Source organism: Hyaena hyaena, unplaced genomic scaffold (genome assembly GCF_003009895.1).
Source record: "Hyaena hyaena isolate Hyena2069 unplaced genomic scaffold, ASM300989v1 scaffold_150, whole genome shotgun sequence".
Lineage (NCBI taxonomy): Eukaryota > Metazoa > Chordata > Mammalia > Carnivora > Hyaenidae > Hyaena > Hyaena hyaena.
Window position 1 is genome coordinate 468,653 of NW_024080782.1, and position 26,066 is coordinate 494,718.

Consider the following 26,066-nt stretch of genomic DNA (forward strand, 5'->3'; position numbering starts at 1 on the left):
ATGCAAAATGGCCACAGCCTTCTTAGGATGGAATAAGGAGGGATGGCTCTAGGAGGCTAGGTAGACGAAGCCGGAGGAGGAGAAATGTCCCTCCATCCTCTGAGTCTGGGACACACACACACACATACACACGCTGAGCCCTACAGACAGTGCAGCCTGCACTCATTTATGGGTAGACCACAAAGAGAATGTATGAATCCTGGCAGAGAGACCCAGATCAGAGAGCTGTGGGATTCATCAGGGCAGACTTCCTGCTGGAGGAAGGTCTTGATCCTAGTGGCTTCAGGAATCCATTAGAGAAGTAAGTGCCTGCTGAGAGGCAAGCATTGTTAGTAGTCCGTGTGAATATCTTATTCAATACTCATAGCACCCTTCCTTGTAGGAATTTTCATTTCCCTTTTTATGGACAAGGAAGCCGAGGCTAAGCAAAGTCAAGTAACCTGTTGAAGGTCACACAGCCACTAAGTGGCAGAGCTGTGATGGAAACCGTAGCCTTCCTGGCTCCGAGGAGCCCATTCTGTCATCATCACACAGTCCTCATTGGAAGGCACGCACATGGCTGTGGGGCCCAGCTGAGCATGCGCACAGACGGCAGCCCAGGATCTGCAGGAGCTCACACCCCACAGGACGGGTGGCCTGGCCCTTGTTGGAGCAGGAGCAGCTCCTGTCACATCCTGACCCCTGGAGCTGGGTGAAAACCGTGTACCTTCAACCCACTGCTTTCCAGCTCTGTCCAGAGACAGTGTGATGTTCCCCGTCCACCCGCTGCTCTAACCTCCTCATATAAAGTGGCTTCCATACACCCCCCTAAAATGGGGGTCCCAATGGATATCTTATCGCATATCTGAGAAAATTCGACAGACCTCTGCCCAAGGACCTCTATCCCAGCAGGCCGTGGTGTAAAAGATGATGGCGTGCAGGGGACACTTACCGCTGGGGTTCATTCTCAGGCCTGTGGGACTGGGCGGCCGGAGAGGGCCCTTAGCTCGGGAATACTTGTTGAATGGATGCATGAATGAATGAGCCAGTGAATGAATGAATGAATGAATGAACGAATGATCAGCCACAAGACCACTCTTTGCCGAATCCTCTTCCTGCTCTAAGGCTGCCCTCAGTTCTCCCCTGGGACTCCCCACCCCAAGGGGCACAACCGTGAGAAATGCTGTGATGCCTCACCTGGGGTCCGAGTATCTCTCTCACTCCCTTGAGGGACCCCAGCTCAGTTGGTGCTGAGCCCAGCCCAGCCGGCAGAGGCGTAAGCCTGAGAGCCCAGAGAGCTGTAAACCAGCTTCAGCCCTCCAAACGGATTCAGCAATTGTGGGGTCAGAACGTCCCGGGTCTGGGCACTGACTGTCTCCTGATGCTGGGGTTTGTAGCACATGCGCCCCACGGCTGGCAGCGGCTACGCTTTGGGGAACTCAGCATAGACGTCATGCCCTCAGCCTTCTCATCTGTCACTCGCTGCCTTGTGTTCATCACTGGCACGAGCGTAACCCTGTGTCCGCCCAAAGTACACGCTGGAGGAAGACTTCCGGGCCCTTGCACACACACGGCTGTATGCGCTGGCACACGTGTATCCATGTGTCCAGCTGCAAGGACCCTCCCAGCCAAGCTCAGATGAGCACTCTCCCCTGGGCCCAGCAGATGTAGTGAAGGGATCCATTTGGGGGACAAACACTCCCCCTCCCCACACGGAGGTAGTGGCTTGGCAGCAGGGTAAAATTTATCATCATTATCCTAATATCATCTCCAGGCTCGACAGTGGCAGCAGCTAAAGAAAATACCAAGGCTTAACTTGGGGCACGTGGGAGAAAGAGGCAGAAGATAGGAAATATGATTTATGATGGAAATCAATGCAATCATAATACTCTGTGCTTGTACAATTGGGCTGAGCTTTCTGTGCCCACAGGCCCACTTCAGCCCTGACTGTCAGAGGATGTTGGGTACTGGGGGCTGGGGCCAGGGTGAGTGGATGGGCCCAAATGATAGGAAACTGTCTATCTCCTTCCCCAGCCTTCCCTAAAGGAGTAGAGGGGTGGGACCTTGTCCATAGAGGAAGACAAAGGGAAGCAAATTCAAAATCACCTACATCAAGGCAGGTGTTAGGTGCTATCGCCCACATGGCTTATTCTGCTCACAGCACTCCCCTGTGAAGATAGATAATTCTATCCTGTGTTTTCAAAGCCATGAAACTGGGGCACAGAGAGGTTAAGTGACTGACTTAAGATCACACAGTTGTGCTCTTCCCATGACATCACATGGCCTGGGGGAGGTGTAGAAAAACCTTCCTCGGCTGCCCACTCCATGGGGTGAGAGCAGCTGCGAGCAGCCTCCACCTCACTGTAACGTTTCCCCTTGTCTTGCCTGCGTGGCATCTAGAATTCTTCCATTAGTGATATCCCTTTGAGGTGAGCCATAACCTATGGTGGTGATGGTGACAGTAATCGTGGTGCTGATGGCGATGGGCACAGTGATGGTTTTTCAGATGGGCTTGTCACTAACATAGGTCAGGGTAAAGTACAGACAGGCCTTGCAGGGTGTTTTGGAGATAGACTTGTTTCTATTTCACGGCTTTCTGGAAGAACTGAAGCAAAAAGTCTGCGACGTGGCCTGGGAGACCCCGAGTGGGTGGAGCAATCTTTCTTCCTGGTAGATTCAGGCAAGAGCATGATTCTGGCACTGAGTGGAAATCCCTTCACTCTGTGACAAGCTATTTATGTTAAAGCTGGGGGTGGGGATGATGGAATTCTCCCCCCCCCCCCCCGTGGGTGGGCCGGGCGGGGTAAAGCAGCAGTAACTGAGGGCACCTCCAGACAGGGAAATTTTCCCCTGGCGTCCCCTGAGAACACGGCAGGGTTTCAGCCAAAGGGGGAGTGAAAGAATGAGTGAAGGAGCGAATGAATGCTGCCAGGAGCAGATCTCCGGCCGCCCTTGCTGAATTCGGTGGCAGGGAAAGAAGTTCACCCCAGTGAAGGGCGGCCTGGGAAGAGAGGCAGGGAAACGGAGGCCTACGGTGCAGGCGCCTTGTCAGGGTGCGGCAGAGCTCAGCCCGGGGGAAGCTCAGGGCTAGGGGCCTTCAGCGGGGCTCCGAAGGGGGCAGGATCCCCGCAGGGGCGTTGGGGCGCAGGATGCCGGACCGGGCTCCCCGTCCCTCCCAGGGGCGCCCCGGCGCGCAGAAGGGGACGCAGGGAGGAGGGCGTCCGCGGACGCCGGACACCCGGGGCCAGCGAGTGGGTGTGGGGGTGGGGTGGGGGCCAGGGGGCGGCCGGGCCAGGGCACGAGGGGGACAACAGGATGGAAAGAAATGAAGCGGGACCCAGCCCGAAACCTGGGGTCGCGGGGCCGGCCGTCGGGGCGGCCGGGCCGTCGGGGTGACGGCTCTGGCATTTCGAAGGGCACCTGGGGGCCAGCGCCTGCCTTGGCGAGACCTCAGGAGCTCGATAGACTTTCCAAACCTAATTAGTGTTTAATGGTCTGGAGAGACGCCGCATCCGCCGTCACCGGCCGCACCACGCCGCCCGGCTTCAGATTCTTAATTAACCTTTAAGGAGATGGTGGGCTGGTGGCCGCCTGGGGAGGCCACGTGCATCCCCACTGGCGTGCACGCGCCAGGACCCGCGGGCTCTCCGGGGACAGCGTCCACGCGAGCGTCTGAGGGTGACTCTGGACACCGCTCTTGAAGCAGGCTTTCGAGAATGCTCCCGAAGAGCATTCCCAACGAGGTGTTCCGGGCTCGGACCCTTGCGATTCCCAGTGCAGGGGGAGGCAGTGCTCTGACGCGCAGGGGATAAAGTAAGGGAAGGAGAAATGCAGCCATGGTTAGCCGCAGCCCTTAGGGGGCGCAGTCTGGCAAGGGGCGCCGGTTCTTCAGGGCCGAGACGGGGTGAAGAGGCTGCAGCCAGAGGCGTGGGCGGTCAGGCGACAGAGGGGGGACCTTGACCCCATGGAAGCAGTGGGCTTTAGACTGTGGGCAAGAGGTGGCCCGTGGTTCAGAAGCGTTCTGCTTCCTGCAAAGACTGTGAAACCGGCAGGATGAAGGAACAATCCAGGTAGAGGGTGGTAGTGCCTGGAATAGGTCGGATCCAACCTGAGGGCGAGGAAGGTATTGGAGAGTGTGTGCCTGGCCATTGGCGGTGGCACTGACATTCCCCACCTCACATACCTTCACCTTACACACACCCCACCTCACATACCCCCACCGGATACATACCCCACCTCACAAAACACACATATCACACACACCCCACCCTACGCATGTCACACGTACCTCCACGCCACACACACCGCACCCTACACACACCCCACCTCACATACCCCCACCCTACACAACACATACATCACACACCTTATGTACACACCACAGTCAGTCCCACACACTGCCTATACTCACTTGCACACGCTCCCCTACAGACCCCTTCACCTGCACCACACGCACCACTCACTCCCAGTCACCACTCCCTCCACACATACCCATTCTTGCACACCTATTCACACATCCACCCCCTTCACGCTCCCCAGCCCTCACACACACACCATCACACTCACACCTAAGCCTCGTGGGCAGTGGCTGTGACCCAGAGACCCTGGCGTGTTTGGGGAGGAGGGCCATGATCGATGCTTATTAATGAAGCTGCCCCAGAGATGGCTAATTGATGGCGGTGTGCGGCTGTTGTCTGGAATTTAACCTGATTCATCATTTAGCCTGTTGGAGGCTGGAGAGCTGTGTTAATTAATGCCAGGAAAACAGACTTGGATGAGCTGGCGGTGCAGCCTCATATTAGAAAACGGAGAGCAAGGGGCAGGGGGGGAGGGGCGGGGGAGAGAAAGAGGAAGGGGGAGGGGACGGGGGTGAAGAGAATGATTAAATCTAAAGCTCAGAGACAAAACAAATTCCAAAAAGCAAATGTCGGTGCCGTTTCTAGGATGACTCAGGCTTGTGCGGCGGCGGGCATCATCAGGCTGTGGTGTGAGGATTAAGAGCAATTTCCTCTAGATCTGTCATTTACTTGGTGTGGGCTTTGTTTTCTCCTTTAACTGGCCTGGGAACGGACTCTCCAAGGCCGGGGACTCTGAGCCTGAGCCCAGTGAGACAGGGAGGAGGGGTCCCAGATCAGGGAAGCATGGTGGAGGGGACTCAGCCTGGCCACAGGGTCCACAGTCCAAGGGCAACCTCATGGGGCACGATGGTGGGGAGGGAGGGCTCGCCTGAAACGGGGACATGAGCCAAAGGGAACAGCAGACAGGAAAGCAGGCCTTGGATCACAGGCAAGTTTCTCTGTCCAGCCTCTAGGGTGAGGGTGCTCACTCCCCTTTTCGGTCCTGCCCACCCAGCTAAGAGGCTCACAGTCTAAATCAGAAAGACCTTGGTCCTGCTGTGGGCTGGGGAAGATCAGGCCCGGCTGGAGAGAGCCCCGTGAGGCCCAGAACTCCACAGCCAAGGGACCTCGTCAGGGGTGCAGTCTCAGGGAAAGGGCCAGTAAGCTGTCCTGAAGGGAGGGCTGTGAGCATGCTTTGGTGGATGAAGCCAATTCTCAGGTCTGCATAACTGAGGGCAGCCTTGCAAGATGGCCTTGACTTGCCCGGTAGAGCTCTGGAACCAGAGCAGAGGAGGGGAAACAAAGGAGGTGGATTCAGGCTAGAATTGGGGTGTAATCGCTAGAGCTGACCAGCTTGGATTTAGGACACCTCTCAAAGGCTGGAGTCCCCACCCCCACCACTGTAGTGTGTGGGTAAGTACTGAACTTCTGGGGAAGGGACTTCCATATGAATGGCCGGCTGGTCCCTGCCGAGGGCCAGGGATGGGGCCATGTGGCTGGGCATTTAGGGAATCAGTTATGCTCTGGCACTGAGGGTCGAAGGTGTGGTGCGGGGCCCAGGAGGAGTGGGCTTAAACACCGTTTCAGCAAGGCCCTTCTGAAGACAAGTGTGAGCTTCTGGAAGGAAGGGCCATATTGTCGAGGCTCACCTTGCCTCGTGCCAGAGAACAGGGGCTGGCACACAGAGGTATTCAATAAGCAATGGATGGTTGGATGGCTGGATGGTTGGATGGTTGGATGGATGGATGGATGGATGGATGAACCAACAAACTGAATGGCCCATCAGAGCAACAGGCTCTGGGAGTGCCTGGCTGGATCAGTCAGAAGAGCATGTGACTCTTTATCTAGGGGTCATGGTTTCAAGCCCCACATTGGGTGTGGAAATCACTAAAAAAAAAAAAAAGTCAATAAAAATAAACTGGGACGCCTGGGTGGCTCAGTCAGTAAGTGTCCGGCTTCGGCTCAGGTCATGATCTTGTGGTTCGTTGGTTCGAGACCCATGTCGGGCTCTGTGCTGAGCTCAGAGCCTGGAGCCTGTTTCAGATTCTGTGTCTCCCTCTCTCTCTGTCCCCACCCTGCTCACGCTGTCTCTCTCTCTCAGAAATCAATTTTAAAAATAAATAAACAACAAAGCAATAGGCTCCACTACTGGTAGGCCAGGTAGAGAGGGCAGAACCGGGGCAGGTGGAGGGTGAGGGGGTCACAAGTCCCTGAGCTCCAAGTGTTCAAGCCTCCGGAGAGTATGGCCTTCTACCCTCCCCCACCACTCTCAGCTCTTCCCCAGAGGCTGTCCTATCTTTTCAGTTCAGTAGAGTCCAAAAGAGAGCCCTTGCGGCAGGAGGTGGGAAGGAAGAAAGGAGCGGTGGAGGAGTAGGGAAGGAGTGGGGAGAGGAAGGGAAGAGAAAAGGAAGGAGAAGACAGCTGTCGTTCATTTATTAAGGATTTGCTGCATACCAGGCACTGCGCTAAGAGCTTCACCTGAGCCATCACATTAATCCTTCCACATTATCAAGGGGGATGGGCCTCTAGGTCAAGGAACTGCCCCATCTCATAGGAGCAAGTATATGGCTAGGACTGAAATGCAGGCCTTCCAACTAAGTCAGGGCTTGTTTCATTCAGAATGATCTAGCCACTGCTTTAAGAAACATCACACCCCCCTCCAACTCGGAAGAGGGTTAGTGACCCAGCCTGGCCATGTAGGCTAATAAGCTTCGTTTCCACAGCAGCAGATCTTAATTAGGACCGCAAGGGTCCCTGGCAGCCCTGGCATGTCGGTGGGAGCAGGTGAGATGGACAGGGGGCTCAGAAACAAAGAGACAGGCTGCCCTTGGCTGTGTGGACCTAAGGGAGGCCTGACCAGTAGGTAGGGGCAGGTTAGCCCAACTGCACTTTTCTATCTCGGTGATGTCTCACTGCGTCCGTCCCATCCACCTTGCCTGCCACAGCCCCAGGAAGCGTCTCCCCCACGCAGATGGCCCCCAAACCCGGCCCCACTGCAGTGGGGAAGACAAGGGAAAACAGAAAGCTGACTGAGGAGTCCCTCCCTCCTGGAAACCAGCAGAAACGACCTTTGATCACCTCCGGGTGGGGTGCGGCCCCTCCATTGTTTATACCAATTCACTCTCCCCCTCCTGCCTCCCCCCGCCCTGCAAGTGAGAGGAAAGCATTCTGTAAACTTAGGTTACAGCAAGGAGAGGGTGGAGGCTTGGAGAGGGATTGGAGGGAGAGAGGGGGAAGCGGAGAGAAGGGGAGGGGGCAGCCCCAGGCAGTCCCACCAATAGGCTCCGTCAGTGCCTCTGCCCGCTGTTGCTGTTCGTTGGGCACTGCCGAGCAGAGCAGCCTGTTGCATAGCAACTGCCCAGAGCCCGTTTGTGGGGGCTGGACCACGGAGGCTGCGCAGGCCGCAGAGGGGGCTGCGGGACTGAGACTCGCGCCCCACCCGCCTCCTCACCACGTGCTCGTGGCTCCCCACCCCACCCCCCACCGTGCCTGGAGCCAGCCAGTCAGCTCTGGCTGCACTCCCTGGTGAGGGTATCCTCTGCCCTCCACCCACCCTCCACTTAGTGTGCTAAGTGTGCTCCACTTCTCCCCAGTGCCCCCTTCCAAGTGGAAGGCTCACAAGGCCAGCCTTGAGCCGGGACCGAGGGACAGTCTAGATCCAAGCATTAAAGCAAAAATGGTCAAGTTTTACTTAAATCCATCGAGTACATTCTATGCATAAGCCCCGGACATCTGTCCTCACACATCTGGGGAGGGGACCCGGTACCAAGACCACGCTCGCCGGTTCTGATCTCAAAGTTCGCCTGGCACTTCTCAGGCACCCCTGACCAGACTATGCTCCCTGAACACATCACCCTGTATTTGCTCTTTCTGAACGTGGCCCTGGTGAGCTATATTGTCCCTGCTGAGAACTGACAGGGGAGGCCACTGCCCATTCCACAAGCTTAGCCCCTCCTGAGGCCACACTGGGTCCCCCTGCCTCTGCCTGACTGCCCGTGCACTCACACTCCGGGCTTCGGCACCCTGCCCCCAAATGCCCAGCCCCGGTCCACACCCCACTGCGAGTCTGCTCATCTGGCTCATTTGGCTTCACAGAGGACCAGAGGACATAAGCCACGTCATGTGGTCAGCATGAGGTCTGGAACTTGGGAAGGACAGGATGGCTGTCGCCTGCCACCGTCACTCATGCCTCCCAGTGTCCATCCAGGCACATGACTGTAGCCCACACCGGTCCACACACTCTCACATCCTGACTCAAAGCCAATAGGGCCCTGGCCAGAGTGGGGGCACAGCCATGTCCTTAAGATTGTCAGGTGCCTGCCCTTCATCCCCTTGAGAGCCACTTGTGACAGCAGTAGACCAAAGTAAGTCCAGAGGCGATGGCTCCCACAGTGACAAGCGTGGGTATGTGGACCCAATCACCAAAGTCTCCGGTGGGGGGGGAAGGGGGGGCACAAAGCCCTAGGACTCTACTCTTTACATAGGTGTGAGAGGAGATGAGAGTGGCAGCAAACTGGCCTTGTCACCAGCACAGAGACAGGGTGAGGCATCTCAGTGGATGACCTGGAGGCGACCTCAAATACTTTGTCAAGGGATGGGCCGAGGGCTTTGGCTGGCAGCCAGCCCCACCCCTGCAGCTCCTCCTTGTGCGTTCAGAATGAGGAGAGGGGTGAAGAGCTGACGGGGCCTACATGCCGGTTTGCGTCCTGACCCAACAAGCATCAGATGGCCTCCTCAGAGCGGGGAGTGGGAGCAGAACCAGATTTATTAAAAAATCTTATCTGGAGGGTTTGCATTTCAATGGGCTGTGGATTTGCATATTTTAACAATAACCCTGGGTTCTTCTGTCTGGTCTGCGCTCGCTGGCTGTCTCTCTAAATGAGGATTGAGGATCACTGCTTCAATAAACCCTTCCTAATCCAAAGGTACTACAACCCCACTTTGCTGGACGGGAGGACCTTTGGGCCGGAAGCGGGGCTGTCCAGCAGGTAACCACCTCTGGCCTCTGGACAGTCCTGCCCCAAGAACACGGCTGAGGCAAGAGGGGGCAGTGCCGGTGACCGGGTGTGCACGAGATTCTGGGTGCATAGCCCGGAAACAAAACAGGTGTGGGCTTTCCCTCATAAGGAGAAGACAGACATTGAACAAATGAGTCCACAGGTTTGGGACAGTAATGGTCCATAACCGTGCAACATAATGGCAAGGCAACTGAAGGAAAGAATGGGAAACGTGAAGGAACACTTCATTTAGATTGCAAGGCCCAGGGGGAAGCTGAGGCTTGAGGGAGAAAGGGCTGCTGGCGCTGCTCACCCCCAGGGGCAGCCTTCGGATGGCTTGGGAGGGGGGCATGCCCTAGGAGGGGGTGCCACCAGCTGGAATGGCAGGGGTGGGCCTTGGACACTTGCCTGAGGTCCGAGGTCTCGGGTAAAGGCAGAGTGTGCACTACAGTAGCTGCAGGGCTGTCCTTAAGTCAGAATGCGATGGGGACAGCACACAGGGTTTCTTGAGTTTCTAACCCCTCTCTATAGAAGAAGCCATATGTGATTTATTAAGGAGATAATAAAAATATTAATATATTTACAACAAACTACAAGGAGTGGGTGCTGCTTCTGCCCTGCAGTCCCTTCTCACCAGGGGACTATGCAAGCCTTGACCTTCTATTTCAACGTTACTGAGAACCTACTATGCACAGTGCTGGGAATCCATCAGGGCATGTGGTTCAGAATTTGCCTTCCTGGTGTTGTATACAAATAATTTCTCCATTAATTAATGTAAAGTACTATTTGCTAAGTCCTGGCAGAGGGCAGAGTTGCTGGGGAGAAGCCCACCAACGGTCCCCATGATCTCGTGTGTGCGTGCTCCTCCCCATTTGTGCCGGATGGTTGCTTCCTCGCAACCAGCCTTTTATACCAAAGGCTGAGAATTCTCAGTCTATTGCCCCAGAGTCACCCAAGGTTCACCTTCAAAAGATGAATCTTTGAGTAACAATCTTTCTGTAGCAGGAGCGATGCTGAAAATACCTGATGGTCAAGGGAAGGCCTGGGGCTTGGAGTTGGTAGATGGAGAGGATTTCAGGGTGGAGGGGACCCAGAAAGGCATGGTCTGCAAGGTAGCTTCACGGGCACACAGCTGTGCAGGCCACACAGGCCCCACTCAGAAGGGTCACGGGCTTGGGGTTTAGTATTCTGCAGTCATTTTGAAATTAATAAATCTTCTCTTTGTAGTTATGTTTCAAGCAGATGAAGTCTGTGGGATGAAGGAACATGTTTAGGGGACTTGCGGCCTCTACTTATGCAGCATTCTGCCTCCCACCATCTGCCCGATCCTTGCACATCCTGGGCCCCGCAAGCAATCGGTCTGCCCTCTGGGCCAGCCAGCGATGGTGGGTGCAAGTTAGGGGAGGGTTGGGTCAGGCCTACTCACTCTGTGGTACCCCAGGCCGACAGCACAGTGACATGTCTGGTTTGCCATCAAGGGCTATGTCTTAGCAAGGGTGAGCCTCTTGCCTAGGAAGGTCTGGCATGTCTTGGCAGAACATGTACAATACGGCTGCCTGTCCACGGTGGGTTGGGGCAGGAAGTGGCCCATGCGTCAAGGTGAAGCCTGGCTTGACTTCCCAGGACCCATCATCGTAGGCTAGGTTGCAACATGTCAGCATCGGTGGACAGTGGAAGGGAGGACCCAGCAGTCCTCAGGCCCAAGCTGCCCCACCCCCACCTCGTGTTACAGGGCCGGGCTCTGGGTACTTGGGAGGGTCTCCGTGCCTGAGGGCTCTCTCTCCTCCTTCTGAGCCTTCCAGAGTCTGGCTTGCATTCGTCTCCTCTGGCCAGCTCAAGGCACCCTCCAGGCACAAGTCGCAAAAAACAGTATAATTTTGGTGATTCTGCATAGGAGCTAAATGTTCTGATATTTGCATTTAAAACTGGCATCACACAAAATAAAGATGAATGGTAGGATCTATGCTAATAATTTAAAATTTATATTTCTTTTTACTTAAAACGACTTCAAACAGCAAATAAAAAATACCATGACAAGCCAAGAAAGAGAGAGACTGTGGAAGAAAGGAAAAGCTTTATATTTTAGTGCTCCAATGATGCTTTTTTCCCTTGCTTTTTGAACTGCAAAATTATATCTCTCTTCCCAGAGCAGTATTGCTGCTGGGTTGGGGCACAATGGGCCCCCGCCCACAGGGTCTGAAGCTTCACCGTTTCCATGCCAATCACGTGTGCTGGGTTTGGGGGCAGATGACATAAAAGCTGAGTTCTTTGGGGGTGATGAGAACAGACAGTGGGGACTGATGAGGAATGGGAGCCAAGTGCGGGAGTGTGTGGGCAGGGACAGGGCTAGGAGGCACCGCCAGTGGACAAGGGAAGAGTAGGCATGGCCACACTGCTCCATGGCTTGGGGAGAGGTGAGCCCGTCCAGTGAGCAGCGGAGCCGGCGATCAGCAGGCACTCACACACCCCAAAAGGAGCCTGAAAGGACTCTCAGCATTGAGGTTTGGACACCCACCCTGGAATTACATCTGGGGACTCAGCTGCTGGATAGGGAGCATCCTGGCATTTCTGTAGGCCACCAGAGAAATCCCTGCCACCCTAACCATCCTCCCCGGACGCTGGCGGTATGAAAGGTGACAGTCCAGACCTTATGAGGCATTTCTGGCTCACATGCTAGAAAGCAACATGGAGGACGTCACTTACTGAGATGCGACCATGCAGAAGGGACCATACTCATCTCTTGTCCTCTTCTGTCTTGTTTATTCCCAGTCTCCAGCTGACATGAATTATTTTAAGATGTCTGTAATGTCACACAGGTACTACTCAAATGTGCACGTGCATGCGCGGACACACACACACACTCACACACACTTTGGGGGAGCTTAGTCCTGAGATAGAGTCTGGGGAGGGGTTTCTGAGTAGGAAATGGGGTCCCTGCTCTTGCTTGAGAAACAAGCGCCTCTCTGTTTCAGTCTGCCACATAGACACACGGCCGCACACATGAGAGAAGAAAGAGAGAGCTTGCAAAGTAGTGTAAGGCCATGTGTGACCAAGGGAGCTGCGGGATAACCAGGGAAGTCTTATTGGAAGAGGAGGAAGTCTTATTGAAGAGGATGAGGGTTTGCATGGCCAGTGAGCAGTGACAGAGAACTTTCCAGGTCCTTTTATTTCTCAGACAGTCCTGGGTCAGCCGCACTAGGGCCCGCTGTGAAGCAGAGGGCTCAGGTATCGGAGAAGGCAGGTGGCAGAGGGCCCTAAGTGATCCTGCAGGTGTGAGAGCTGTCCCGAATAAAGCAGGGGTGAGTTCACTAGTGGACGTCCCCAGGGCTCTTGCACTGGCTTAGGCAATGAGGGATGGAAGGGCTCAGCTCCTGCCCCCAAAGTGCCACGCCAGCTCTCAGGTCAGTAGAATAGTTGAAGCAGAGGGGAAGCTGGGTGAAGACGGTCCTTACCTGGCCTGGTGGCAGGACATGTCTGAGCACCCCTCAGTGGCCCCCTCCTCTGCAGGCTGGCCTTGTTCTGATGGGGTGCTCATTCCAGCCTTGGGGAGCTCCTTGCCAGGTGGGGAAGAGGAAACACACAGACAGGAAAACGGCCCTCACACAGGAAGGAGCCCAGGTTGCACCAGGAAGATAAGGAAAGTTGTGCCTGGGACTGGGGGTTAATCTGGGCCATCTTCCCGGATAGGGGAGGGATGGCCCTGTACCCTGACCCATAGGGGGCTCAGAGACCTTCGGACACCTGTGGACACCTGTGGGAGGTAGAAGTGGCAGCTGGGAACCAAGAAGGGAAGGAGGGGATATAGGGAGAGGAGGGAGAGTCAAGAAAGAGCCAAGCTGGCCTGTCTGTCAATCTGTCTGCCTGCTCACTGGCCACAGGCCTCTCTCTCCACAAGGAGCCACGTTGGACAGACAGGTGAAGCCTTTGGACGAGCTCAATCATCGTATTTATTCTAATTGTATCGTAATCGTCCCCAAGGAGCCTGGTTCAAATGAGCTTGACATTATTAAAATTTTAATGCCCAGTTTTCATAGCTGAATGAATATTTAAAGGGTATGTCCCAGCTTAAGTTATGATGATGAAGAAATTAATGGAATGTCTTGTTTAATGCATGGATATGTGTTGATGCAAATAGTGGCAGAGATGGGGAGGGGGATGGGAGGCGGAAACAGGCAGAAGGAGCCACCCGCCCGCTCTCTGCTGCAGTAGGGACACGGAGGACCCCCAAACCTGGGCCAGGATCACTTGCTCCCCATGACAGGACCCCGAGCCGGAAGCAGAAACACAGTCAAAAGAGTCAGCGATGTCCCCAAAAACTGACCTCAGAAGCCTTCAGGGTTCATTCAGGGAGCTGTTCCTGCCCCCGGGGAAGCCCTGGGTTGCCAAAGCCCCCTCCCCCCAACAGGTACCCGGAGGCACAACCCAGGATGAAGGCCACAGAGGGACACAGGGACATGGATGACACCTCAGCAAGAGAATGAGCAAGGAGGGCACCTGCACCCAGGACCCACTAGCCCCCAGCCCCGGGCCCTGTGGAAAGATAATATAGTGACAGAGGGATGGCCGGACAGAGGAGGCACAGACAGAGGAGAGGAATGGCACCAAGAAGCGAGCTCTAGTGTCCTTGAAGCATGGTGTTCTCCTGTAAGGGATCACCTGAGGCCGTGTGGCCGGCAGCTCCTGAGGCTGTGGCCAGGGTCCAAGGGTACAAAGTTAGAAGAAGAACAAGATGACAATCCCCCTCCTACCGTCCTACCCATCATCCTCTCTTGCTGTCCCCTTCCTCACTGGCCATCTCTGCGGCCAGCCTCGCTCTGTTCACTATCCCCCAACTCAGGGCAGAACCAAGGGTGGATGGGGCTGGAGTCTGGAACAGGGAAGAGAGACACTGGCCAAGGGAGGAGATCTCCCTTGAGGCCTGAGGCATCTGTGCGGAGCCCGCTCCAGCTGAGAAATCTTCCCAACTGAGCCTGACACTTTATTTCTGCTGAGAATTAAGAAAGCACCGGGCCGTATTTTATCTCTCCATCAAGGCTGGCACCTCTTCGACAGCCTCGCAAAGGCTGTCTGGATGCTGACCATCCCTAGATCATAATGAAACATGAAAAATCACCCCGGGAGCCACAGGTCCATGGGAACAGTTCACTTCCGCTCCACCAGTCTGCACGGAGCACCCTGTGGGTGCCCAGCCTGTGGCTGAGGGCAGGTGGGAAACTGAATGAGAGCCTGGATCCTTGCAGCCAGGAAGCCCACTGTCAGATTGGAGCCCAGCACCGAGTCATGGAGGAGGTAGGGAGGGCTGGGGTGGGGCTGGGGGTCCGGAGGGGCTGGAAATCAGGCCTAAGTGCATGAGCCTGGGGCAGAGTATTCTCAAATGCCCACATATACCAAGGACAGGGGGACAGGCTGGCTGCCTGAGGGTGGGGTGCCCCTGAGGTGGCACAAGCAGATTCCATTTGCCTTGTTTAATTTACCTTGTTTAATTTAAGAGCATTCCAGGAAGGAAGGACAGTCTAGAAAAGGGTTGGATCCTGAATCCCAAAAGGCACCGGATGGGAAACCAGGAGAGCCCTGCCCCCTTCTTGGAGCCCTTCCCCAATAGCCAGATGCCTCCAGGGGTTTCTGCACCCTTTGCTCAAGAGCTGCAAGGGAGGCTGTTTATGGGGGGCCCAGAACCCCCTAAACGAAGCCAGGAACTTCACTATGTCTCTCTTCCTTCTCCCTGTGACTAGAGCTTTCTGTAACACCACAATTTCCTCTGCTGGCAGGGCTGACATACTGAACACCGTTTTTCCTCTCGACTCCAGGAGGCATGCCAAGTGGGGACCTGGTGGCAAACGATGATACCCTGACTCCCCTCTAAGTGGACTGGCCCCCAGAGTCCTGTCTGGCCCCCCGCAGGCCACCTGTGTCTCATTTCCTCTGCTCCGTGCCCTGCCTCCTGCCTCTCTGTCCTTCCTCGTGGTGGCTCTGCCCTTCCGCTGGCCTTGTCTTCACCTTGCTGAGTCACAGGCACCCACGCTCCCCCACCCACTTGTCTTGACGCAGCCACAACTCACTTCGAATCCTAGACCATAAGGCTCGAGGAAGCGTGTGACTGGCTAGTCCAGCCTCTGCACACACACGACGGGAACTGACAACACAAAGTCACCTGGTGCAGGACAGAAGCCTAGAGACAGACCTGGCAGACTCGGGTTCCTGGGCTCATCCTGCCATGGGGGTGGCCCCGCCTCAGCTTCTCCATCTATGAAATGGGGATGTTAGTCCCTGCCCTGTCTGCCTGTTGGCGTTTGTTTGTGCGAGAAATGAAAATGCAGTAAAGGATAAGGGAGGTACTTGACAGGCGAAAGCACTGGAAAAGACATAAAGTAGGATTCCATTTGCGTGATTCCTTCCATTTTTATTGTCTGAAATATCTTGGGGCCTCTGGGCTGGAGAGCCCACCCCCTGGCCGCCAGCAGCGGGGAGGATTATAGACCGGCGCAGAACCATAGCCGGATGCTTGGAGTTCAGAGACCCCTAGTGGCCTGAATGAAGCACTGAAGTGGATCCCCGTGAGAGAGCCGGGCTCAGGGAGGCTTGGGGGGGGGGGGGGGGGGGAGGCGTGTCCTGGTGTCTTCCTGACCCCTAGGTACCACGGGAGATGGGTGGCTGTGCCCGCACCACATAAACCCCAAGGGGCAGCCCTAGCTGCAGTCAGGAGCCACAGACTTGAGTTCAGCTCCAGCTGGAAGCTGGATGGCCCAGAGCCTCAGGGACCCCTGGCACACAAAGCCCACATCCGTGAGAGGCTTGGGGTGGCTGCAGAGCGGTTCTTTTCGGCAAAGCCAGCTGTCTCCAGCAAAATCATACCCTCTGGCCAGAGATGCGCTGTGATGGTCACAGGTTAGCAAGTGCTGTTCAAAGCTGGGATGGGGACATCACAGAGTCTCCAGTCCAGAGAAACCTTCCTAAGACAATGGGCCTTGGGGACTGCGTAGGGAAGGGGAGACGGCTGGGGCTTTGCTGCCTCTGTGCGGCTGCACGGGGGAGCAGTGGTGTGGGTGGATGTGTCGGTGGATGTGGTCCGTGCACCTATGTACCTGCGAACACCAGTGTACCTTTGGGTGTGGGTGTCTGTCCCTCACCCCCAGGCCTGCTCTGACACTGTCCCCTGTGCTCTGTTGCAGATGAACCGGCCGATCCAAGTGAAGCCAGCGGACAGCGAGAGCCGAGGAGGTAGTAGCTGCCTGCGCCAGCCCCCTTCACGTGAGGGCTCACTTGTCTCTGCCCCCCTCCCCCGACCCGACCCTTCCTCCCTCTCCCTGATGCAGCGACTCCCTGCCACCGCCGCAAGGGCCCTAGGGACCTCCTGGCTGGGAGTTGGGGCAGGGCTTTGCAGCTCTGGGTGACTGGTGTGGGGAAAGTGGAGGGAAGTGGGGAGGTGATCGGGGTCTGCAAGATGGGGTTCCTTCCTGTAAGTAAATGAGGAGCATGTCCTGGGGCACTCTTCTGCCTCCTTTAGGAAATCCAAAGGGGGTGCCCACCTCCATGTCACCCAGGAAAGCCCCCTATGATGGAGCCTGAACTGTTGAAAGGGTGCCAGGCTGGGAGAGAGGAAGTGGATTGCAGCCCTGCCCTGGGAAGGCTCAGACCAGACTGGGCACATCTGAGAAGGGCTGTCATGGGGGCTTGGGGCCACGGAGGTCAAGATTCTGGAGACAGAGCCAGGCAGACAGGGAGATGTCTGGAAAGGGACACAGCCACACCCCACGAGCACAGAGCCCCATTCCCCAGAGAGGCTCTGTCCCCTCCACCACACAGATTCTCCACCAGGCCACACTCTGGCTCCCTCTCCAAGCACCTTCCCCCTGGGTTCTGTGCCTGGACGGTCACGCTCTTCTCAGCTTAGATAGGCTCTGAGGAATTCTTCTCTCCCCTTGACCTCCCTCCCTACAAAAAGTGTTCAGGAAATTCAGAGCAGAAAGGAAAATAGGCAAAAGCTACTTGAAAATTCAGAGTCAAGATCCTCATCCTGAGAGAACTGCGGTGTGGCCACAGGTGGCCAGTCTGCCCCTGCGACCTGTGGTCCTTCCGGCTCAGGCTGCTGCCCTCTGGGCCCTCACAGGACCCTGACCTGGGCACACGGCCTTTATGTCTAGGACCCTCCTGACTTGGGTCTCAAATCCCACCCCCCACCCCTACCCTCACCCAGAGTCCAGCTGGTGTCTTGGTGCTGCCCCAAGGAACCCCACGGCGCAGGGCACTGACATACCTCCCTGTGATCTTCTGAGAACTCCGAGAGTGGGGGTGGGTCAGCTGAGGTAAAGATGGCTCAGGTGTGAAGGGCCCAGGTAAGCAGAGCCCACCTGGTTCATGCTGTGGGCTCCTGCCCCTTTCCTGGCAGTCCAATTACTTTGGTCTTCTATACGCATGGAGGCTCCTCAAATACCCAGTCCTAGGCATCCTCACCCTGGTGGTAAGGGTACCATCCTGCCTCACACAGGACGTCTCCTTGGTGGTGCAGGGCGGCGGCAGGCCCCAGGCCCCAGGCCCCGGGTCACCCCGTCATGCAGTGACTCACGTGTGCACCCTGTTCAGGCAGCAGGGCAGGACGCAGTGAAGAGCTCCTATCCCTGCTGGGGAGAAAGCTCTGGTGCACAGGAAGGTAGCTCGGACGGTAAGCGGCACCTGCAGTCGCAGAGCAGGGGCTCCGGACGTAAGTGGGGGATGCCAGAGACCTTGGGCAGATGGCGCCTGAGCTGGCCTTGAAGGAGGGGAGTTTCTACCCCTGGAGAAGAAGTCGGTGGCATGAACAAGGCCTCACAGAGGCAGGCCCCTGAGGGGGCGTAGGGGGCCCCTCAAGGGCAGAGCAGACAGCTCAGAGTCCGGCCGGTTTTCTCCAGAACCAGAGTGTGGTGTCAGAAAATGCCGTGCCCGGTGAGGCCGCGCTGAGCTCAAATGCAAACCTTTTCTCCTTCACTTGCCTTGAAGGCAATAGCTCTCTGACTCCAACTTGCTAACCTCATCTCCTTTCTGCCATATATCTCCTGCCGCTGCCACTTGCCCCGAACCAGATTAATCAGCTCTTTTATTCTTCCTGTGGTGGAAAGGGGGGAAAAAGAGCCAAACCTAAACATCTATCTATTAATTGCATATTCAATATTAAACAGTGAGATGATCCTGAGTCAGCACTATCACCAAGCTATTTAACAAAAAAAAAAAAAAAAGAGTCAGTTTAAAATAATTTAATATCCAATTAAATACTCCTTCTGGTAGGAAGAGGATGGGGAAGAGGTGAACGTTAAAAAAGATGAAAGAAATGGGAACAGAGAAGGGTGTGGAAGGCGGCTGAGGGAAGAACAGGGTCTCAGGTGAGAGAGGCAGAGCCAGGCTGTGTAAAGAACTCCTGGACCAACCCATGGCACAGGAGAGGCAACGGCTGGAGAGGGTCAAAGGAGAGAGCTCACTGTGGCCTGGAGTAGGCAGGGAGGGCTTCCTGGAGGGAACTTGATCAAGAGGCATAGACCTGGTGGGAAAAAGTGAGAGCATAAAGTGAAAGTGGGGCCCTGAACACAAGACCAAGGGATTGAACGTGTCTCCATGAGAAGCAGGGAACACTGATCCCAGTGGGGGCACCAGGAAGACAGAGGGCATCACAGCTCTAAGTCCCTGTGCAGGGAGACAGGCGTTGGCCCCACTGCCACCACCAAGAGCCAGACCTCCAGTTAGGCAGGGAAGGAACACCCCAAGAGAGAGAGCCTCCCCAGCCAGGAGCCATTTCTCTGTAAGGAGGTTCCAACGAACCCCACAGAGCTCTCTGGGGCAAGTTAAATTTAAATTGAGTCACCCTCAGATCAGCACACCAATTCATGAACTGGAGGAATGAGGCAGACTGGGGACAGAGAGGAACTTGGGGAAGCCCCCACCCTGCCCTGGCCAACCTGCCCTGGCCATCTTAGAGGCAGTGGCCCTCCCTGGGGCATGCACTTGTGTTCCTTTGCCTCCCACCAGGTGTATCCTGCCCAATGAGCGGGTTCATGGTCAGCATCTGAATTGGATCTCATGGCTGCAGGGGCCCTTCAGCCTCTGGGTTTCACTCTCAGTATCTGGATGAGCATCCATGGTGTGCTGCCCTGCAGCCCTAACACCCCCCCTCTCCCCCTCCCCGTTCTCGCTGGTCCCAGCCCAGGAGCACTAAGGCCAGCAGACAGGACAGCCCCCTGCCCCCTGCCCCTGTCCCAGCCTCCTGCAGCCAGGTATGGGTGCCCCTTTAAGTTAGTCAGGCTCTGAGCACCTGGGCCTTGGTCAGCAAACCTTCTTGGGGGCCCCCTGGGCTGCACTGGTGGAGGCTGGGACTGGGGAGTGTGCCCACCTCCCTCAAGGGGCCCAAGAGGGAAGCTCTGAAGAGGGAAAAAGTGGCTGAGGTCCAGATTAGGTGTAGGAGACACTGGCCTGATCCCACCCCACCCACCACTGCCAGACACACACCTTCACCAGAAGCCACCCGTACCTCTTCTCAGTACCCATCGACAGATGAGAAGTTTCAGTGACCGAGGGCTGTATTTGTGCTCTGTTTGAAGGAACCCCAGAAGGTGGTCACACGTGCTGCACCCCTGACATGCCATATACCTGCACTGACAAAGGCACCCACAGACCCACACACGTGGAAAATAAATGCCCCTACCGGGAATAGAGTGGCTGGGGGTGAAGCAAAGACTGGGGACACTCGATTTTCTCTCATCAACATGAAATGATAGAAAAAAATCTGACAACATGGGGGACTGATGAGCTGGGGAAGTTAGGAATCAAGATGGCTTGGGAGGAAGTCCCGGGAAAGAAGGAATTTGAGTTGCCAAGGGGCTGCCCACCCCTCGGGAGGGGGCAGATGTGGCCCTGGGGAGTCCCTCCAGAAGGAAAAGTGAGCAGGGCTGAAAACCGTGTTCTTGGGTCTGCCATCTGGTCCCTCACCCCTCTGCAGGGCCTGGAACTGGAGACCACACACACACACACACACACACACGCGTGCGCACGCACACACACACACATACACACACACACACACTCCAGCGGACTCAGACTTTGGCTGGGACATGTGACGCCCCAGCTGGGGGAGAGGTCCCAGCCCACGATGGGGTCTGCTGAGGGCCCCCCAAGTCCCCTCGCTGTGCAGGAAGGCCTGAGGAGGTGCAGGGAAGAGGGGCCACGGGGCAGCTGTGGTTGAGTACAAGCAGGGAGCCTGACGAGGGAGGCCCGGATGATGGTGGAGGGTGGATTCCCTGTGACAAAGCCCTATTGTTCCCTCACTGGCTGCAGGGCCTGGGGGAGGCTCGCAGTGATGGAGGGGAGTGGCCCTGAGCTCCAGCCATGAAGGGGGCCCTGGAGGGGTAGTTGCAGTAAGCTACCATCTAGGGACCCGCCCCAAGGAAGCTTTTAGAGGGTGAAGCAGCTTCTTTAATGTACCCCCCACCCTTCGCAAGTCCTTCAGAATCTCCTGGGTTGAAGGAGCCCACGGTAGGTTCCCTGCCTTCCTTTTGCTTTTCCAGAACTGGGAGCCCACACACTCATGCTTCCCTCCCCAGCCCCCTCTCTCCCTCCTGTCTCAGTCTGGGGGGTGGGGCGGGGAATGGGGTTGGGGGGAAGCTGGGCAGGACCAGGAAGGCACAGGAAGGCTGGGGGGCAGTTGTGACAGCCTGGGAGCCATTGGGTGCGCACTCGGTCCCCGAGGCAGGTGCGGGCCAGTCAGTCAGCCACGTCCTGCAGCCCGTCGCTGCTCTCCCGTTCATTTAAAACAGCATCTTTGGGGCCGCCATACCCACCTCACTGTGGCCGTGGCCGGCACTCACGTGGCGGTGGAGTCCCGCTGGGCTGGCTAATGAGGTTGGACACAGTGCATGTGAATGCGGCTCTGAGGCCTTCCCCGAGGCCACGTTCCCCACCAGAAAACCACGGCCGATTCAGTCCCCCCAGCCCTTCCACCATCTGTAGGCCCATCAGTTCCTGCGGCTTTTTAAATCCTATTAAGTTCCTCATTTCTCCTCCGAGCATTATCTCATTTCTAAACAGACACAGACAACGTGCTAAGGGAGGCCAGGGAGCCCAGCCGAGGGGCGTGGGCCGCTCCCTGCTGCTGCCACGTCCCGGGGCCCCAGGAGACCCATGGCCACACTGGTGACCTCCCCAGGCTGGGTGCCTCCCTTCCAGATTTTTCTAGCTATTGAATCTCATACTCTAGGTAGGCAATTTTGAGAGCGTTTAGAGGGAATAGATGTGCAGGCTGGTCCTGCCATATGAAAATTCAATAGAAGTTTCAATTTTCTCATCTTAGATGCCAACAACTGTCTCACTGACAAAAGCTGCTGGGTAGATGGAAATCCCTCAGGATTCTGTTGGGAACCCTGGGCCCACGCGGGACGGAGTGCACGGAAACAAAGCTGGGGGGGGGCATAGCACAATGAAGATTAATCTGAAATTATAGCAAGACAATAGGAAACAATGTTCTGAAAAAGAAGCCTATTACTCTAGACAGCCCTCCACTGGAGGAGACGCAGTGCAGCAGGGGAGAGGGGGGAAGGTGTGAGGAAAGGCTTGAAGACCGGGTGAACCCGCTGTGGGGACTTCCTGGGTGAGGCTCCCCTGGGGGTGGGGTGGGATGGGCAGACACCGAAGTCAAGGAACAGCCTCACTAGTGCAGTCATGTCCCACAGCCTGAACCCTGCCCCTTCTGTCCCCATCTCTCCCCTTTGAGGCATCAGGAGCCTCCCCCTGGGTCCAGCGCATTCTGACCTCCACTTTGGGGCTCCTGGTTTGCACCCTGCTGGAGAGAGCCCGGAATGAGCAAAGCTAACCCCAGCCCAGCCCAGGGGGTGTAGTGCTAGGCTGAGGAGGGGTCTTGTGACTGTTGTCCCAAAGCAGACTTCTAAAAGAAAAGGGATCTGTACCTCAGAGCAGAAAACTCTACTCTCACCAGCCCCCGCACTTTCTGTGTCCCCAGAGAAGCCGGTGAAAGCTAGGCAGTGTGTGTACTCCACTGTGGGCCCTTGGATGCCTGTGTGTGAATGTGTATGCGTTGGGGGAGTGCATTTCCTTTTTCTGCCCCGCCACCACCAGGCCCTGCAGACCCCTTAGCTCATGGGGACAGTGACATCCTCCTCCTCCCTTCCTTGGGCTGGGCCCAGAGAGGGGTGGGGGGTGGGGGTTAACCTTGGCTTACTGCCCTGTTGGACACGGAACCCTGAGGCCTGGAGAGGCCCCTGGAGCCGTATGTCCACCCTCCCGCAAGAGTCTGCCTCTCACCCTGCCCCTCCTGTTTTTAAAAACCATCAAGAAGAAAAGCAACTCCACAGTCCTTTCGGGCCTCCTTCTCCAGAGCTCGGAAACCCCGTTTCCCCACCAGAATTTCTCCAGCCATAGGCTGTAACATTTTTCCTTGAATACCAGCCCCAAAGCCAATGTCCCGGCTGATCTTTCATGTACTTGAATCCTTGATTCATTTTGGACTGATTTAGAAGAAAAAGCATTTCAGCTTTCAGCTCGGGAAGTTTGAGTCAGACATAAGACAGCAGGGCCCAGACAGTGCCGTGTTTAGGGAGCAGCCCAGGCAGGGGTCACTGCCACCCTGTCAGACCCTGTGATGTGCCTCTGGGAAGGGCCAAAGGATTCGACACCTCAGAGCCAGGCCCAGTGGTCCCCCCAGGGCTTGGATTCTTTGATGGGCAGGAAGTTCTACCACAGGTCTGACCACCATCCTTCCCATTTTTGTTAGAGCATTTCCAACTGTTAGGTTCCCTAGACTACGGTGCAAAGTCCTACTGACCCAGGATTTTAGTCTCCATAATTCCTGTTCCTTAAGAATCTTTGTCTCCTTTCTTTCCCAAGACCCTTTAAAAAGAAAGAAATTTTAAAAATCCAGAAAGCTTCTCCAGTTTACACAACTGAACCCAAATGGCAGCTTCAGGGAAGATAGGCCTTTCTGCTTGGGGAAGGAGGCTGGTGGGAAGGGTCCCTAGAGCGGCTCCCATGGAGGCCCCAGCGGGGCAGGCACACATTATAAATACCTCGGTAACTCCTGCCATAGGTGTGAAATTATAATTAACTGCAAACCTGCTGAGTTTAAATGGACTTTAGGTTTTCAGCTGGGGGAAGGGGTGTTGATTGATCTGCATTTTGTTTTTGAGGGTTTTTTTTTTTTAATCCATTCGGCAAGTTAAGTTGAGACTCGTGGCTCCTCGCCAAATTCCCTCCGGCCCTGGCTAATTTAGCAAAGGATTGTTTCAGAGGAAATGGGATATTAATCATTGCAAATGGGCTCCTGGATGATATTTAAAAGCTGCCTCATGTGTGCCCAGGTTGAAGGGGCTGGTGACAGAAATCGGAATGACAGAGAGAGGGGACCGTGGGCCTCTGTCTCCCAAGCAGTCGCCACTTCTGTGGTGTCCTTTCCCAGGCAATGTGTGGGCATGGGGGAGGAAGACCCCTACTCCTGCTGGGGCTGGGCAAGATGAGAGAGAATGTCACAAGCAGCCCTTCCTGGGCCAGGCGGTCCTCAGCACTCCACTGAGTGAGCCCTGGCATGGGCGAGACGTATCCAGTGCCTCCTGGCCCCCGACACACGTCCACACTCGGACAGCCTTCACAACACGAGAGTGGGATGAGGCAGAGACAGAGAGCATGGATCAGGGAGATCAGAACCATGCTTGGCCTTCAGAGGCGAGGGGATTTAAGCAAGGAAGGGCAGAACTTCCAGATGGGAAAATAACCTGAGCCAAGGCAAGTTTGGAAGATGCCGAGAGGCCAAAATAAGGGTCCTTCTCCCTGGGGGGGGAGGGTGAGATATGGGAGTACTGATTCCAAGGTGCTTTAAATGGATGCATTTCGGCCCAGGGATGCCCTCTAAAGCTCTGGGGCAGGGATGTGCCATTAGCTGTGGGGAGGGAGCCAGAGCTGGGAGACCAGCAGCACAGTCCTGGGCACCATACCAGGTACTCGGACTCTACATTCCTTGCCTTTCCCACAGTGATGCCTTGCCACCTTTTGCAGAGGGGATGAAGACACCCCCTTGTGGGGGGGGGGGTGAGGACCTCTGACAGGTGTGATTAACAAAGTGCAAATAAAAATCATATTGCCTAGGGCCTAAGCTGCATTGAACATGTGAATTACCACACTGGGTCAAGACAAGGAAGGCTTCCTGGAGGAGGTGATCATTGGGATAACAGGATTACCAAGAGGTAGCATCTAGGCTAAAGTGTCACAGGCAAAGACATGAAAACTGAGACAAGCAAGGCAAATATGTGGCATCTGAGATCTTTTAAAAATAATACAGAAGAACTCGCAGCACCTGGCTGGCTCAGTCAGTAGAGCGTGGGACCCTTGATCTTGGTGTCAGGAGTTCAAGCCCCACGTTAGGTGTATAGATTAATTTTAAAAAATTTTTAAAAAGGTAGAGTTTAAAAATAAAATAGAAGAACTGGCTTGGCTGCAGAGGAGGGTCCACTTTCTGGAGGAATCAGATTTGGGTCTCTACTCCTCACGTCCCAGAGCACACAGTGCACATAGTGTCTGAGTCAGAGACCGGGTCCTGTCTCTTCTCACCCTTCTGTCCAAGTTCAACAGGCCTGTCCCAGAGTGTCACTTCTCTGTGTTATGCATCTGCTCAGTCTTCCTGGTCATACAGGCTCTTCCCTCTGTGAGAGAGGTCGCTCCTTCCCCACCCAGCCCAGCCCAACATGCACGGGAACCAGGCAATGTCTGCAGCAGCTGTGACTAAAACCAAGCTAAGGCTCTGGAAGGGAGAGCCAGCCAGTCATCTAGAGCCTCCAGGAAGAGCACCTTGAGCTTTGCAACAGCCCTGCAAGGTTGGCTGAGCAGCACCCCCACTTTATGGAGGGAAAAAGGAGGGCTCGGAGAGGAGAGGTATGTGTCTTACCCAAGACCACGCAGACAGTAAGCAACTGTTACACCTCAGCCTTTCCGGGCTGGCCTCTATGACTTACTGCCTTCTTGCGGGTCTGTGCTGGGGTGCTCACACCCGCAGCAAGCTCTCCCTGTGTTAGTGCCACCGACCAGATGCACAGAGGATGAGGAGGGACTACAGCCTTTAGGATGGGCTCTCCAGCTCTTCACTCCCCTCACCGAGGCCCTCTGGGGGCACTTGGGGCGGGTCTGACCCGGGTGCAAGCCTAGTCAGCAGGAAGATAAGCCTGTCTATGGCACTTCGAGCCTGGAGGGTCGGCTGGGAAGAGCTGATGGAGAAACTCCATGACTGCCCGGCAGAGGAGAGTCCAGCCAGGCACTCAGAGCCTTGTCTGTTTGGGCCTGGTGAGGAGAAAGGCTGGGTGGCTGGAAGCTGACTTCAGCAAGGACCAGCTGGTATGGGTTTCCTTCTGGACACACCCGTGATGCCCACATCATGATGCCATGTCACAACAGTGGGTTACCATCCCAACTGTCTTAAGAGGTCTAAGGCTTGATGTAAGTGGCCAGTTGCTGAGAAGAGATAGTCTCTGCCCCTGGAGAGTTGACCGTGAAAGACAGATGCAGTGGGGGCCCAGGAAGACCCCGTCAAGGCTTTGCTGAGCTCCAGGCTCTAGAGAAGCCCTCAGTCTGCTGGGGAGATCAGTTCATGGCCTCACGGGTACCAGATGAGCAGTGGAGACAGTGAGCCTTAGCTGGCAGAGGTGAGAGCTGGGCAAGGCAGAACTGTCAGGAAAGGCTTTCTGGAGGAGGCTCCCTGTTGGATGGGATTAAAGCTGACAAGGAATGTAAGTTACCCCGT

At 55.7% G+C, this 26,066-nt stretch overlaps 1 protein-coding gene across 50 annotated transcripts in view; it reads left to right on the plus strand.

The window, feature by feature from the left end:
• Positions 1-26,066, plus strand: part of CELF4 (CUGBP Elav-like family member 4) — a 295,672-nt gene that overhangs the window by 205,766 nt on the left and 63,840 nt on the right. For 29 of the 50 annotated variants that reach the window (XM_039238920.1, XM_039238908.1, XM_039238914.1 and 26 more), the window contains exon 3: positions 16,483-16,561. In XM_039238920.1, coding sequence (XP_039094851.1) covers positions 16,483-16,561 — 79 coding nt within the window. The remainder of the gene's footprint in view (positions 1-16,482; positions 16,562-26,066) is intronic. The other 21 variants (XM_039238925.1, XM_039238917.1, XM_039238952.1 and 18 more) reach the window with 1 other exon arrangement.